General features: G+C 44.7%; 1 protein-coding gene across 2 annotated transcripts in view; it reads left to right on the forward strand.

The window, feature by feature from the left end:
- Window positions 1-5123, forward strand: part of LOC106546495 (major histocompatibility complex class I-related protein 1-like) — a 56957-nt gene extending 51834 nt beyond the window's left edge. Inside the window, exon 5 of one of the 2 annotated variants that reach the window (XM_087711320.1) lies at window positions 4365-5123. In XM_087711320.1, the coding sequence (XP_087567446.1) occupies window positions 4365-4492 (128 nt within the window). In that variant the 3' untranslated portion in view covers window positions 4493-5123. The remainder of the gene's footprint in view (window positions 1-4364) is intronic. The other variant, XM_087711319.1, reaches the window with a different exon arrangement.
- Window positions 5124-16976: the final 11853 nt, after the last annotated feature.

The raw sequence follows: 16976 nt of genomic DNA on the forward strand, positions 1-16976 counted from the left end.
CTGGAACTTGGCTGAACCAGCTGAATCCCACCGGTGGTTTTAGTCATCAGAGACTAACATGGCTTTCCTGCTTTAAAGGTCAAAATGTTCAAGTTTAATTTTTATGCTGACATCCCAGGCAAAATAAAGCAGGCCATGGGAGCTGTAAGTGCCTCCACATGTGTGCTGGACCCGTGCCCCTCCTGGCTGGTTGCTAACAGCAGGGAGGTGACATGGGGCTGGATCCAGGCGGTTGTTACCGCCTCCCTTCGGGAGGGGTTCTTTCCCCCCGCTCTAAAGGCGGCGGTGGTGAGACCCCTTCTGAAGAAGCCATCTTTGGATCCAGCCGTGTTAAACAACTATCGTCCAGTCTCCAACCTCCCCTTTGTGGGGAAGGTTGTTGAGAAAGTGGTGGCCTTTCAGCTCCGGCAGTCCTTGGAGGAAATCGATTATCTAGATCCCTTCCAGTCGGGATTTAGGCCTGGCTACAGCACGGAAACTGCTTTGGTCGCATTGATCGATGATCTCTGGAGAGCCAGGGATGGAGGTTATGCCTCCGTCCTAGTGCTCCTTGACCTCTCAGCGGCCTTCGATACCATCGACCATGGTATCCTTCTGCGACGGCTGCGGGAGGTGGGGGTGGGAGGCACTGTCCTACGGTGGTTCTCCTCTTACCTCTCGGACAGGTCGCAGTCGGTGTTGGTCGGAGGGCAGAGATCGACCCCTAGGCCCCTCAATTATGGGGTGCCGCAGGGTTCGGTCCTGTCCCCCCTCCTGTTTAACATCTACATGAAGCCGCTGGGTGAGATCATTCGACGGCACGCGATAAAATACCATCAGTACGCGGACGATACGCAGCTGTATCTGTCCGCCCTGTGCCAACTCAGTGAAGCAGCTGACGTGATGTGCCAGTGCCTCGAGGCTGTTAGGGACTGGATGGGGGTTAACAAGCTTGTTCTCAATCCAGATAAGACCGAGTGGCTGGTGTGTTTCCCTCCTATTAATTGGCCAAGTTTTCCATCTCTCAGGCTGGGGGCTCAAACAGTACGCCCAGACAGGGTCCGCAACTTGGGAGTCCTCCTGGACCCACAGCTGACTTTTGAACACCACTTGTCGGCTGTGACCGGGGGGGCATTTGCCCAGGTTCGCCTGGTGCACCAGTTGCGTCCCTACCTGAACCAGGAGGCTCTCACAACAGTTACTCGTGCCCTTGTGACCTCTAGACTGGACTACTGCAACGGGCTCTACATGGGGCAGCCCTTGAAGAGCATTCAGAGACTTCAGCTTGTCCAGAATGCAGCCGCGCGAGATATCGTGGGTACACCTCGGTTCACCCACGTAACACCTATCCTCCGCGAGCTGCACTGGCTGCCTATTGGTCTCCGGATACGCTTCAAGGCGCTAGTCGTCACTTATAAAGCCCTTCATGGTATTGGACCTGGGTACTTGAGAGACCGCCTGCTGCCAATCACCTCCGCTAGACCGATTAGATCCCACAGATTAGGCCTCCTCCGAATTCCATCCGCCAGCCAGTGTCGACTGGCGACTACCCGTAGGAGAGCCTTCTCTGTGGCTGCTCCGACCATTTGAAACGAACTCCCCGTGGAGATTTGAACCCTCACCACCCTCCAGGCCTTCCGCAAAGCCGTTAAAACCTGGCTGTTCCCACAGGCCTGGGGCTAAAGAGCTGTTGCCCCCGTCTGGAATGGTATGACTGTTGTGTGTTTTTAAATTATGTATTGTTATGTATTGTTTATTTTTTATTTTTTTGTCTGTACCCCACCCCCCTTCCCTGATTTGATTTGTTAGCCGCCCTGAGTCCCCTTCGGGGGAAAAGGGCAGCGTATAAATATAATAAATGAATGAATGAATGAATGAATGTTTTTGTTGTTGTTTATAGAAAGCATCAATTCACAAGTGGCAGGATTGCTATTCAATGGGAATCCTGAATTTTATGCAAGAGAAAATTAAATTTAAAGTTCCCCTCCTCAAATCTGCCCCCCCCCCAAAAAAGCAATACCATTTTATAATGCCTTGGTAAGGCCACACTTGAATATCGCATCCAGTTTTGATCACCACGATGTAGAAAAGATGTGGAGACTCTGGAAAGAGTGCAGAGAAGAGCAACAAAGAGGATTAGGGGACTGGAGGCTAAAACATATGATGAACGGTTGCAGGAACTGGGTAGGTCTAGTTTAATGAAAAGGAGGACTAGGGGTGACATGATATGTTCCAATATTTGAGGGTTTGCCACAAAGAAGAGGAAGTCAAACTAATCTCCAAAGCACCAGAGTGCAGGACAAGAAGCAATGGGTGGAAACTAAACAAGGAGAGAAGCAACCTAGAACTAAGGAGAAATTTCCTGATAGGGAGAATAATAAACCCAATGAAATTGGTTGCTTCCAGAAGTTGTTGGTGCTCCATCAGTGGTGTCACTTAAGAAGAGCCTGGACAGCCATTTGTTTAGAATGGTATAGGGCCTCCGGCTTGAGCAGGGGGTTAGACTGGAAGACCTCCAAGGTCCCTTCCAACTCTGCTATTCTATTTCTGCTATTTGTCAGACTGTCCAAAAGTTGGATATCATCATATTCCATTTTTCCTGCTGGAAGTTCTGGAAGCGGGAAATATAGGTGGGATTTTTTTTGTGCCATTTCTGGACTGGCCAAAGAAAATAAAAGTGTGTACTTAAAGATAATGGGTGATATAAAGTAATAGCCAAAAGCCAACATGGGCTTGTCAAAAACAGATCATGCCAGACTAATCTTATTGCATTCTTTGACAAAGTGACAAAATTAGTGGACCAGAGGAATGCCGTTGATATAGTTTACTTGGACTTCAGTAAGGCATTTGATAAGGTAGACCATAACCTACTACTAGATAAAGTAGAAGAATGTGGGTTAGACAGCATCACCACCAGATGGATTTGTAACTGGCTGACCAACCGCACTCAACGTGTAGTCCTCAATGGAACTGCATCTTCATGGGGGGAAGTATGCAGTGGAGTACCCCAAGGCTCTCTTTTGGGCCCAGTACTCTTCAACATGTTCATTGATGATTTGGATGAGGGAATAAATGGGGAACTCATCAAATTTGCAGATGACACCAAGATGGCAGAAATAGCCAACACTCCAGAAGATAGGCTAAAGATACAGAAGGATCTGGACAAACTTGAACATTGGCCACTATCTAATAAAATGAAATTCAACGGTGAAAAGAGTAAGGTTCTACATTTAGGCAAGAAAAACGAAATGCACAGGTACAGTATAGGTGGTACCTTGCTCAATAGTAGTAACTGTGAAAGGGATCTTGGAGTCCTAGTGGACAACCATTTAAATATGAGCCACCCGTGTGCAGCAGCTGCCAAAAAAGCCAACACAGTTCTAGGCTGCATAAACAGAGGGATAGAATCAAGATCACGCGAAATGTTAATACCACTTTATAATGTCTTGGTAAGGCCACACTTGGAAAACGGCATTCAGTTTTGGTTACCATGATGTAGAAAAGATGTGGAGACTCTAGAAAGAGTGCAGAGAAGAGAAACAAAGATGATTAGGGGACTGGAGATTAAAATATGTGAAGAACGCTTGTAGGAACTGGGTTTGTCTAGTTTAATAGAAAGAAGGACTAGGGGATACATGATAACAGTGTTCCAATATCTCAGGGGTTGCCACAAAGAAGAGGGAGTCAAACTATTCTCCAAGGCACCTGAAGGTAGAGCAAGAAGCAATGGGTGGAAACTAATCAAGGAGAGAAGCAACTGAGAACTGAGGAGAAATTTCCTGACAGTTAGAACACTGGAAGTCTTTAAGAAGATGTTGGATAGTCATTTGTCTGAAATGGTATAAGGTTTCCTGCCCAGGCAGGGGTTGGACTAGAAGACCTCCAAGGTCCCTTCCAACTCTGCTATTATACTGTATATTATCTCTTTTACTTTAAATAATAAAATGCAAACACTCAAACTGAAGAAAAAAGATAGCATATTGAGCTGTCCATTTTCACTCAGGGTCATGTTATGATATGACATGACATGACATATTGAGGCAACCTATAAAAAGAACAAAAACATTTTTGTTGTTTAACAATTACAGTATTTTTATATTATTGTGTTGGTGAAGTTTTTGTTTTGAAAGCTGCTATGTCAGAAGGTGGCAAAAGGCTGTTTTTTAGTAGAAAAACTAAAGATGAATTCAGTTGTCTTCATGCTGGGCTGGTGTGACAATGAGGCAGTGTCATGTGGACATCTCTCTGAACAATGTTTAGCAAGACATCTTCATGTTATAGTTAGAGGGACGTGAGGAGGAAGCCCTTAAACTTTAGGTCCCTCCTCTAATCGGGATGATTGCTTAGGGTTCTCCTTCAATGATCTGCTCTTTCTCCCAATTCAGAACCAACCAATTCAAAATCCATCCTGGGGCTCATCATTGGCTGCGTTGTGGCTGCCCTTGTCCTGGCGTGTGCGATTGCTGGGGTCCTGGGATTCTTCAGTAAGTATCTTTTGGGGGGAGGGGGGTGATGGAAAGAAGATGGGGAGATTCCCCCCAAGTCTCTCCCTTTGGGAAGCTTCTTCTGGGCTTCCTTCTGTCCTGTTTTTTCCAGCCCTCTTGGGGATTATCTGAGATCTCAGCCTCTTGCTGGGACTCCAGTTTCTATTCGGGGGATGCCAGCTGGATCTCCGCTTGGTCTCACACCACGAAGGATCTCTAAGAACAAACTGGTTAGAAAATGAAGTGTTGGATCCGTCTGTATCCTCAAGTCAACTCTGCCCTCTGGCTGAAAATCAGCTGAACTATTACTCTGTGTGTGTACAGAGTATAAATTTTAAGAATTCTTCACGATGCCTTTTAGCCAAAACAGTTGGGTTCAAACTCTCTCCATGTGTTTGAGAGTCATAAATTGTGTGCGAGAGAGAAAAGGAGGGAGGGAACTGGAGTCACAAAGAGCTGAGCTGCTCCGTCTATAAGCCAAGAGGGCAACTTTCTCACCTCTTTTCCTTTCTTTTCCAGCAAGTGACAAAGGATACCGCAGTTCAGGCTGGGGTAAGTCGGAGGGGAGCTGTCCCTTTGCAAAACTCTGGGTGGACAGGGGAGATGATTTTTAAAGCCCCCCTAATTCATGCTCTCTATGTTCCATCCGTGCCTGGTTCTGGTGAAATGATTAGAGATTTTAGAGACAGTTTGGTTTAGTGGTGAGGGCACCAAGTGAGACCAACTGGGAGACCATGAGTTCTAGTCCCTCCTTAGGCAGGAAAGCCGGCTGGGTGTCACAAAATCCACTTTCCTTGCACTGGTTGATTCTTCAGAGGAGAAGGAAACTCTCCCTGTTGGATTCAGGCAGGGGAGGCAGCCCAGAGTCTGCATGGTGGAGCCTTGGCCCCCTTTGGAGGAAAGGGCCTCAATTCACAGAGGGGAAATGGGGAAACCACCAGTGAGGTCATCATCCCCAGTGGTTAGAGACTCCTCTGGTGGCATAGCTGAGACCTGGCTGACTCTGGAAGGGGGGATCTACTCTGGAAAGGGTTTAGGGTTTGGAATCTCTTTTGTCTTTCAGGGGCTTTGGTCCCCAAGTTTCTGGTTGTGGCTCCCAGTTTCTGAAACTGGGCTCATAGGATAATCAGTTGGGCTTGTTGCTGCTGTATCAGCCTCCCGGCCTGAGTAGCTTTTTGCAGTTGGCATGGAATTCCCCAGGATTCTAATCCTGGGAGACTTCAATCTGCCATCCCTGGGTTTAGCCTCGGACGCTTTCCATGGCTACCATGGCTGACATGGGCCTCTCCCAGGTCATCTTGCACCCAACTCATGAAGCTGCAGAGGATGAATGGTGGAGAGAGAGATTCATCCTCTTTAGAGGATCCAGACAAGGCAGAGACTCACTCTGTGTCTTTTTCTCCAATGCAGGAAGCAGCCGGGTCATTTAGCAGCCCCTTTGTAGGTGAGTTCCCCCTTTGGACACTGTATGGGGGAGGGCAGGAGGGGAGGGCTTTGAGGTCAAATGACCAGTGGATGGGGAATATGGTTTGGGAAATCCCTCTCCTCCCTCCTATTCCTCTCAAACATTGCAAGGGAAGAAAGGGAAGATATTTGGGAGGAGAGGCGTTGGGGCTCTGGGGAGGGGTCTGCCTGCCTCCAAACTCTTACCCAGAAAGCCCAGACTGTGGCCAGGCCCCTCTCAGGATCTGACTGTCCTGGATCAGGAGCCTCAGAGAGCTGCAAGGAGGAGACCAGAGGGTTCCCACTGCAAGGAGGGGAAGAGGGACGGACAAGGGAGGGTCCTGCCAGTCACGGATGGAGAGGGGGCTTCTCTCCCCACCTTGCTCCCATCTGGGAACCCCTCCCTCCAAGCTTCTATGTGTTTGTTTGTATGTGTGTGTGTGTCTTTGTGGCTGCCTGCCTGTCCCCAGATATTTATCCCGAGAGGCCAGAAGAATCTGATTGTTTTGGATCAGGAGATTGAGAAATCTGCAAAGAGGAGACCAGTGTCCCCAGTGTAAGGGGAAGGGGGGGCAGACGAGGGACTTCCTGAGGGTCCTGCAGTCATGGACAGAGGGAGGCAGGGGGGTCTCTTTGGAGGCCATGAATCCATTTGCACTTGTCTGTGGGGGCAACATAGACTTGAATTGGACTTGTGTATTTGCGGGGAGGTATCCATACATGTGGGGCAGGTTCTCACCCACCTCAGGAGCCAGTCACAGCCCTGCCCCTCCCCTCTTGCAGTCACAGCCCTGCCCCTCCCCTCTTCCACCCGGCTGATCCCTCTCTTGAGGCTGCTGCTTCTGCTCTTTCCCTGGGCTGATCTTTGCTGATCCCTCAGCCTGGACAATGTGATCCTTCCTCTTGGCTGCCTCCCAGACCGACCCTGCCTGCTTTCTCCCTCCTCTTAGCAGCCCCAGTGGACAATCCCAGCAGGAGGAGAGAGGAGTGGAGGGTCCCAGCATGAAGAGAGAGGAGTGGACAGTCCCAGCAGGAGAGAGGCGAGGCGATCGGCCTCCTTTCTGAATTAGGCCGGACTCTCAGGAGGAGCCATTCAGGGCCTCCCAGCATACAGGAACCAGGATATATTTTGGGTCTTTCATGATTGCTTTTATCTTTGAACCATTGTTATTTTCATTGAGGAATAGAGGGAAAAAGAACATCTTATGTGTTTATAATTGTGGAATCAAAAGGATTCAAATTGGTAGATATTTTATTTTTTATTTATTTGCATCAACCAGAAGTATGGAAGATATCTAACACACCTTCCTCCTCCTATTTTCCCACAATGACAATAACCCTGTGAGGTGATCTGGGCTGAGAGGGAGTGACTGGCCCAAGGTCACCCAGCTGGCTTTCATGACTTGAACTCAGGGTCACAAGATACAGAAGAAGAAAAAATAAAAGAATTTATGGATTTAAAGAGAGAAATTTTGTTAGCAACATCATTGAAAACACCATTGACAATTAAAGATAAGCTGATATATATATATATTTAAAGTCACAACCCCTGGTATGCCCAAATATAAGTCTCCGTTTATTTATTTATCAGCATAAATATATGGTTAAATGCAGCACTGCAGGCTACTGCTAGATCAGCAGTTCAGCGGTTCAAATCTCACCGGCTCAGGGTTGACTCAGCCTTCCATCCTTCCGAGGTGGGTAAAAATGAGGACCCAGATTGTTGGGGGCAATATGCTGACTCTCTGTAAACCGCTTAGAGAGGGCTGAAAGCCCTATGAAGCGGTATATAAGTCTACTGCTATTGCTATTGCTATTGCTATTGCTATTGCTATATATATATATATATATATATATATATATATATATATATATATATATATATATATATATATATATATATATATACATACATACATACATACATACATACATACATACATACATACATACATACATATATATATATATATATATATATATATATATATATATATATATGCACGGGTACAACATAAGTAAAGTGAATGTACATTGTAAACAGTGATTTGGAAAGGAGGATTAGAAATTTTTGTTACTAAATATTATGGATGTTTAGTCAGAATAGACCATAAGGATTCAGTGTTATTGGAGGATATTAGAAATAGTAAATGAAATGCCAGTATGTGGTTATGTTTTAAATCTTGATATACTTTTATGATGAAGGATGTTTAAACAATTATAGTCAAATGAAAATGGAGGTATGAAGATTGGAATATGTATAAATATATATTAGTTAATACTTGAGTTAATATGAATTATGGTTGATGACTGTGGAGGAGATGCACGAAAGTCTTTTGTAACCAACTGATACACTTTCTACAGTACGTAAAGAAGGAGGATTATTTGTGTTGTGTCTGTTTTGCAATTTTTTTTTACAAATTATATATATAACAATTGTACATATATTGTAAGTTTGCCTGAAATAAAATAAATGCTTTTGTTTTATTCTCATGTGAGTTGCTGCCTGTTTTGGGAGATCGAAGTAAGGAGGGATTTTACACTCCTTGTTGATCAGAAACCCCAATTTCACGTTGAATGGTAAGAAGAGGAGGAACCAAGGCAAAACCTGGAAGGAGCAAGAACTGAAGTGGCTCCTATGTGCTCCTTTGGGGAGGAGGCAGCCATTTTGTTCCTGTCCAGATGTTTCTCTAGCATCACCAGTTGATCGTCTGTAAAATGGCTACTTGGCTTGGTGGTGGCAGCAACAGAGGCTGCTTTCCCCTCCAATCCTACTTTGCCCCAGGCTGTTGGCCAAGTGGTTGATCTTTGGGTCTCATCCAGGGGCCCTTCGGGAGACAGAAGTTCAGTGACGACCAGAGCCGTCCTGGTCCCCTGGCAAAAGGGCAGTTTCTTCTGCTTCTGAGAGATCCTCTCTGGGATCTTCAGGTGCCCAATAAGAGTGGGGAGACCCTTGATTGACGGGAAAGAAGTCCCCATTGTTACAGCAGTTCTTTCTGGGCGAGTGAAAAGTGTTGGGACTTTCCCCCTCATTCCTTTTCGGCTTCCCAGATGCCTTCAAGAGGTGGCCCTCTTTGAGAGCCTAGAAAGTGGACTTCAGGTGTGCCCAATTCAGAGCTCATAGACCACATTCAGCCCTGGACAGCTATTAGTGTGGCCCTGCAAAATTTTTGATAAAATTATATAATTACATATATAATTATACAAACACACACACACATATATATGGAAGTTTTTTATTTATATACATTAACTATATTAAATATCGTATTATATATTTTATAAGGCACCCAAGACAATTCCTCTTCATTCAATGCTGCCCAGCAAAAGAAAAGATTGACACACCTGCTTTAAAACATTTTGTGAGTATTCAAAACGAGCATCTTCTACTGATTCTAAGGTTTTAGAAATACGTCCATTGATTAGACCCCTGTGACTGGCCAGCTCACACAAGCAGTCTGGGCCAACACAATAAAAATATCAGTAGAAGAACAGGAGACAATAAAGACAATACACACAAAAGAAAAATAAGCACCAGGTCAGCCAGAAATTCATGTGAGAAGGAACTTAGTGCAAAACACTCCTTCTGGGAGGCTGAGAGGAGGGGGAAGTGCTGGAGGGGGTTCCAGGGTGCCATTGGAAAGGGAGACCTCTGAGGCCTCAAGAGATGGGCTTCTTCCAAGGAGGGGAGGGGGCAATGTTCCCTCTAATTTTTTTTCAGCGTGAGCAGAAAAGTATAGTGTTTGAGCGGCACATTTTCATGCCTGAGCACCTGAATTTTTTTCACAGATGTCACCTAAGACAAAAACGAAATCAGTGTTATTTGAAACTCAAAGTTATGTTTATTCAAGGGACCCGCTTAATTAAAGTGTTCTATAATATCAGTATCACTTAACAATGGTCCTGCTTAGCAACCAAAATGTTGGCTCAGGAACTCTGGCATTGAAGCACGCAAGTCTTAAAGCTGTCAAGTTACAAGACCCTTGCACCCCTAAACCTTTAGGAAAAAAAAACCCAGGGGTCGTCAAACCTGACAGCTTTAAGCCTTTCTGACTTCAACTCCCAGAATTCCTCCTCCAGTCATGTTGGCTCAGGAACTCTGGCATTGAAGCATGCAAGTCTTAAAGCTGTCAAGTTACAAGACCTTTGCACCCCTAACCCTTTAGGAAAAAAAAACCCAGGGATGTTCAAACTTGGCAGCTTTAAGCCTTGTGGACTTCAACTCCCAGAATTTCTCCTCCAGTCATGTTGCAGCAACGTCATCTGCGTGGATCTGCTCCATCTTCGGTTTTTTTCACAGGAGGCAGGGCTGCTGCTGAAGATGCCAACGAGCCCCCACCGCCACTAGTATATGCATTTGTTTAGCATGACATAGAATAGTTTTTCAACCAGAAGTATGGAATAAAAGAGAGACTGATAAATATTAAAAAAATTGAAACCAAAAAGCAGCTATTTATTTGAGTTCTATGTCTGAAGAATCTGGGTTAAGTTTTGGATTGGAAATTTGGGGAACATGAAAGTTTATGCATAATTTTTGTAATTTTTTCATTGGGTCTTAATAATGATTTTATTCATTTGGGATTTGGGGGTCTTTTTTCATAGGCTTAACACAGCTCTAATTTTGTCATTAGGAGCAATGTAACATTGGCCACTAATGTATTGTATACAGGTTGCCTTAGAAGGTAATACCTTTTGTATAGTAGGAACATAAGATACAGACTTCATACAGATAAACAATTGAGAAATATTGTTCTTTTTAAAAAGCAGTGTTAATTGCTGCACCTTTCTCATATTAAGTATATTAGCTCAAGTTCATGTTAGGAAAAACTTTCAGTCTTAAAGGTTTGGTGAGGAGAAATCCAAAAATTCTTTTAAAGAATTTAAATTAAATTTGAGGCTGCCTCTGCTTTAGCTCTCCCTCCCTCAGCTGTGCAGCAGCGTCAGCAGCAACTCTCAGACTACGGCAGCAGCGTCGCACAGGCTGAGGAAGGAGGAGGAGGAGGAGGAGGAGGAGGAGGGAACCAAAGAGAGGCTTTTACCGGGCCTGCGCCCCACAGCCAGGACCGTCCTTGCGCCTCAAGCCGCGTTTCTTCCTGCAAAGCCCTTCAGGCAACCCGAGAGTTCCGCCTGACGCCCGAAGGGCTTTGCAGGAAGAAACACGGCTTGAGGCGCAAGGACGGTCTTGGCTGTGGGGCGCAGGCCCGGTAAAAGCCTCTCTTTGGTTCCCTCCTCCTCCCCCTCCTTCCACGGCCTGCATGCCGCTACCGCTGTAGCCGCCTGCAAAGGACTTCCCCACGTTTTCTTTGAAAGAAATCTCTGCGCGACAGTTAGAAACTGCTGCGCGGGGTTTTCTTGCCATGTGCGCGGCCGCGCAGCCGCGCACCTTAGAGGGAACAGTGGGAGGGGGTCCACCCTATCCAGCCTAATGGCAGATACCCTCAGGGAGAGAGGATACCGCAAACAGCCTGATCTCCTGCCCTGGAGGATATTTTATACACTATAATGCAGAACTGGAAAAGAAAACACAAGAAAAAAAATTCAAAGAAACCAATAAGTTGAAAGTAAGGCAGCAATTGTACTTTTATGCTCTCGCAAAGACGTTCCACACTTCTGGTCCCTTGAAAAGTTTCCTGCTAGGTTCATCCTATGGTTTAGCCTCCAGGCTCTTTATCATCTCTGTTGTTCTTCTCTGCACACTTTCTAGAGGGAGGGCAGTCCAAGAAGTGCTCAATTTAACACCACTGGTTTGCAAACTCTTTCAGATTATGAAAACATGAGTGATCCTCGCACTTATAACCATCACAATGTCCCTGCTGTTACATCATTGTGACTCAGGTGCTTGGCAACTGTCACACACTTATAGCAGTTGCAACCTCCTGAGGTCCCATGACGATTTCTCTTCCTGTTCTTGATTTCTCTTCCTGTTCTTTCTCCGTTTTCCCTTTATCTTTCCCCTTAGCTTCCTGGCATTTAGCTCCTCCCTCTTAGCAGAGAAGATTGCAGAAATTCTTTCAGGGGCCACAGAAATGAGTAAGGAATATATTTTAGGTGGAATGGATGCAGTGGTGGGTTTCAAAAATTGTTCGAATCTACTCTGTGGGTGTGGCCTCCTTTGTGGGAGTGGCTTGCCACCCATGTGACCGGATGGGAGTGGCTTTGCGCACATGTGACCGGATATGAAGATGCCGACAACACTTGTCAGAACCACCTTAAATTACCTCACACACAGCACTGGCATTCATAAGAATATGATGTATACTTGTTTTTTAAAAGGCATCTTTGGTTTGCATTAAAACAACTTCAACACACACAATGTTCTGATTGCACCACAAACGCAGTAGTCATCCTTATCTTTCACAGAGGCACTGAGTTTTATAAATAGGAGCATGATAGCGTAGAAAAATCATATCCAAGGACCAGTGGTGGGTTTCAAAAAAGTTTGGACCCTCTTCTGTAGGTGTGGCCTGCTTTCTGGGTCCACTGGTGGAACCTCTTCTAACCAGTTCGGTAGATTTGACGAACCGGTTCTATGAATAGGTGCGAACTGGTAGGAACCCACCTCTGAATGGATGAAACATTTAGAGTACCTACAAGATATGCAGTGAGAAACAAACTGCCCAAAGAGATACATGTAAGATTTATTTAAAAAAGCTTTAAAAAATGAAGTATTGCAAGCAACAAGAACTAGCACAATTAAATACAAGTCCAGAGAGATAGTGTTATTGAAGCAAATTCCAAGGAAGTTTAGGGAAATAAGAAAAGAATACCACTTTCTGACTAAGAGTCTGATTAAGAAAGGGGTGAGTTTTAGATGGCTGGTTCCAGAAGGGATTTTGGTAAACTGGCAAGAACAAAGGCACAGATTAGATACACTAGAAAAAGCAGAATTATTTTATGAACAACATATAGCAGCACAGGAAGCAATGCTGGTGAGAGAAGAGGCAGGAGCCAAATGCCAGGAAGCTAAGGGGAAAGATCAAGGGAAACTGGAGAAAGAACAGGAAGAGAGATCGTTAAGAGAAGGAGCAAGGGCCAAAGAGATAAAGGAGCAGAGGGAGCTAAGAATGACTAGATCAACTGAACCTATAAACCAATGATAGGGACTAAGAAATAAAAGTAATCTCAATAAATATAAACGGATTAAACTGAAAAGAAAAAATATTGAACAAATTAGAGAAATTGAAACTGGATATTATATGCTTATAGGAAGTACCTATTAGAAAGAAGCACAAGAAATGTTTGGAACAAGTAAAGCTAGGCAATTTATACCCAATTCTAGCTGACCAAAGTAAAAAGGGAATAGCACTATACATTAGAAAGACAATTCAACCAATCAGTTTACCTGTCGAAAGGAGAGCAGAACAGAGGTCCTATTGGTCATTGCCTAGCAACAGAGTAAATGTTCCGATGAGTGACAGTTGGCCGCAGCCTATAAAAGAGGTTGGGCTGGCTCTGTTCTCTCTGCTGGAAACAACATTTAGCTCAGGTGTGTTATGACTTTCACTCCTGAACTTTGGACCTGCTGGCAACCAGCTGGCTCTTGGGCCAACGATTTTAGAGGTGGGTGGCTCAGGTGTGCATGAATTTCACTCTTGAACCTTAGATCCTTCAACCTGCTGACAACCTTAAGCTGGCTCTCGGATCTTGGATGCTTGGAAGCTTCTCTTTGAAAAACGTGTTTTGCAGGTAAGGCTTTGCTTTGGCTGACGTTCCTGGAGACATTTCTATTACCTGAAAATAAAACTGATATATGTATGTATGTACGTATGTATGTATGTGTGTATATATATATATATATATATATATATATGTATGTATGTATGTATGTATGTATGTATGCATGCATGCATGCATGCATGCATGCATGCATGCATGCATACATACATACATACATACATACATACATACATACATACATATATATATATATATATATATATATATATATATATATATATATCTGTGGCATGCAGTGAGGTTTATAGCTGGTGAGACACTGACACAGTCACACAGGACTTTCAATTTTTTTTAGATTTGTGGACTTCAACTCCCAGAATTCCACAGCCAGGCATGCTCAGTTCCGATTTAAAGCAACAGCATTTCCCCCCCTTGCAAAATAAGTTTTCCTTCATTCTTTTTCTTCTCCCTCCCCCTCCTTCCTCCCTCTCCCCTCCCTCCCCCCTCTCTCAAACAGACACATGCACACAGAGAAGTTGGATCCCTCTCTCACTCACTCACTCTCAAACAAACACAAACACAGAAGTTGGATTGGATATATTTTCCAATGGCTTGAAAGCAGCTCCTCTGCCATACCCCACCCACATTCCCCTGCTGCCTTCCGATCCGAGCCTTTGATTGCAGGTGCAGCCACGTTGCCTTTTCAAACTTGTAATCAGTGAAGCTGGGCCTATATACTTTTATCCAGCTGTGTGCGTGTATGTGTGTGTGTGTTTGAAAAGGCAACGTGGCTCTGCATGCAATCAAACATTTTGTTCCCCCCCCCCTCCCCACACATGCACCCTTTCCAGCTATTTCAGAGAGGATTTAAACTCTGCTCTTGCCTGCCATTATGAAAAGGAAAAAAATGTAAAAGGAGAAAGGCAAGAGCTCTGAGGTCAGACTGAGCTAGTTGCTTCCAAGGAACTTTAAAAGTCTCTAAAAAATGCCCTTTACAGGAGGTGAGAGAACCACCTGCCTCCTTTGCATAAGGAATTTTTCGCCTTTTAACCCTTGCTTAACTCTGCTCAAGTGATCATAAAGATGGAGTAAAGGAGGCACGTGGTTCTCTCGCCTCCTCCTGCAGTTAAGCACTAAGCAGAGTCATCCACTGTGACTCTGGCAGCAACTACCTCTGCCTTTTTCCTTTCACATTTATTTTTCTTTTTCATGATGACAGTGGTGAGGCCCTGCCTCCCCTGACTGCACGTCATATATATAAAATACAGAAAAAATTGGGATAGGTAGCACCATCAACAGATCGGTTTGTAACTGGCTGATACATCATACCCATATGTGTAGTCTCTATGGAACTACATTGACATGTGGTGGGGGGGAGTAAGCAGTAGGCCCAGTACTTTTCAATATCTTCATAAATGACTTAGATAAAGGACTAGAAGGGGAATTCCAAATTTGCAGATGACACCCAGCTGGTAGGAATAGCCAACACCCCAGGAGAGAAGCCCAGGATCCAAAAAGATCTTGACAGATGTGAACACTGGCCCTATCTAAGAAAATGAAAGTCAACGCATATAAAAGTAAGGTTTTATACTTTGGCAAGAAAAACCAACTGCTTAGGTACAGACTAGGTGAAACTTGGTTTAATGCCAGTAATTGTGAGATGGATCTTGGAGTGGACACTCACTTAAACAGGAGCCATCAGTGCACAGCAGCAGCCAAAAAAAGCCAATGAAATCCTAGGCTGCATTAATAGAAGAGTAGAATCAAGATTGTGTGAACTTCTAGTACAACTTTACAAAGCCTTGGTAAGACCAGAGGTGGGTTCCTACCAGTTCGCACCTATTCGGTAGAACCGGTTCGTCAAATCTACCGAACCGGTTAGAAGAGGTTCCACCAGTGGACCCGGAAAGCAGGCCACACCTACAGAAGAGGTTCCAAAAATTTTTGAAACCCACCACTGGCAAGGATCTTGTAATTTGATAGCTTTAAGACTTGCATGCTTCAATGCCAGAGTTTCTGAATAGCTACTTGGACCGACCTAAGTACTAATTCATAATTTCATATCTGGTCACATGGGCGGCAAGCCACTCCCATTCAGTCACATGGGTGGCAAGCCACTCCCACGAAGGAGGCCACACCCACAGAGTAGGTTCCAACAATTTTTGAAACCCACCACTGGGTCACCCCAATATAAAAAACATGTTGAGACTTTGGAAAGAATGTAAAAAAGAGCAACAAGGTTGATTAGGGGGATGGAGGATAAAACATATGAAGATTATAGGAATTGAGTATGTTTAATTTAATGGAAAGAAGGACTTGGGGGCAGATATGATATCTGTATGCCAATATTTGAGGGGCTCCTACAAAGACGAGGGAATCAAACTATTTTTCAAAGCACCAAAAGGCAAGAGAAGAAACAATGGATGGAAACTAACCAAGGAGAGAAGCAACCTAGAACTAAGGAGAAATTGCCTATGAAAGCAATCAACCAATGGAACAGAAGTTGCCTTCAGAGGTACTCCATCATTGGAGGCTTCCCAAAAGAGACTGGATGGCCACTTGTCTGGGATGGTATAGGATCTCCTGTTTGAACAGGGGGTTGGACTGGAAGACCTCCAAAGTCCCTTCCAACTCTATAATTCTATAGGTTCTATTTGATATCTGCCCACCCCTCTTGCTGAAGAGGCATGTGGAGGGTCTTGGCTGTTAAGGAGTCACAAGTAGTGGGATCCAGGAGATGGGCCATTTCTGCTGTGATAGCCATCCTTGATCTCTTCCAGAGGTCTCTTAAAATAGGCTTGTGTGGTGATGAAAGAAATGTCCTTCTGAGTTCAGCTCCAAGTGGGGAAGAAGACACTGGAGACATGGAGGCTGCTTGGAAAGATGGTTTATTGTTGGACAGGGCCACATGGCTTGAGTCCTGAACAGAAAAGGTGATCACATGCTTCAGTGTTGGTGGAGAAGAGAAGAGAAGGGCTGAGGGAGGGGCTTGCTAGGCTTTTTATAACCGGTTCAGTCCCACCTCTCTGTTTCCTGTTCCTGTGTAAGAAATGTATTCTGATTGGTTGTCAGACTCCCATGGGGCCATGCAGGGGCTATTCTCTAAGCTGTGTTTTGAATCCAGGTATGGATGAGTTCTCAGATGCCATGTGGTCAGTTGAGTAAAGGGCCAATATTATCATGCTTTCCTGCTGTAGCTGCTGTTGAAGTCTTTATTATGTAAAGTGGACTAGCCTGGCCATGTCAATGGCCCATTAACAAAGTGGGGATGGGCAGGAAACTACAGGCAACTATTCTGTCTGTTAAAACATGCTTCTTTTCACATCCAGAGAAACATTCTGCCTTTTCAATATTTCCTAGGATATTTCATTTTTCTGGGAGAGGGCTGGATGA

This window comes from Thamnophis sirtalis, unplaced genomic scaffold (assembly GCF_051295495.1).
Source record: "Thamnophis sirtalis isolate CommonGarterSnake01/CBP01778 unplaced genomic scaffold, rThaSir2_p1.2 scaffold_3, whole genome shotgun sequence".
In the NCBI taxonomy this organism is placed as follows: Eukaryota; Metazoa; Chordata; class Lepidosauria; order Squamata; family Natricidae; genus Thamnophis; species Thamnophis sirtalis.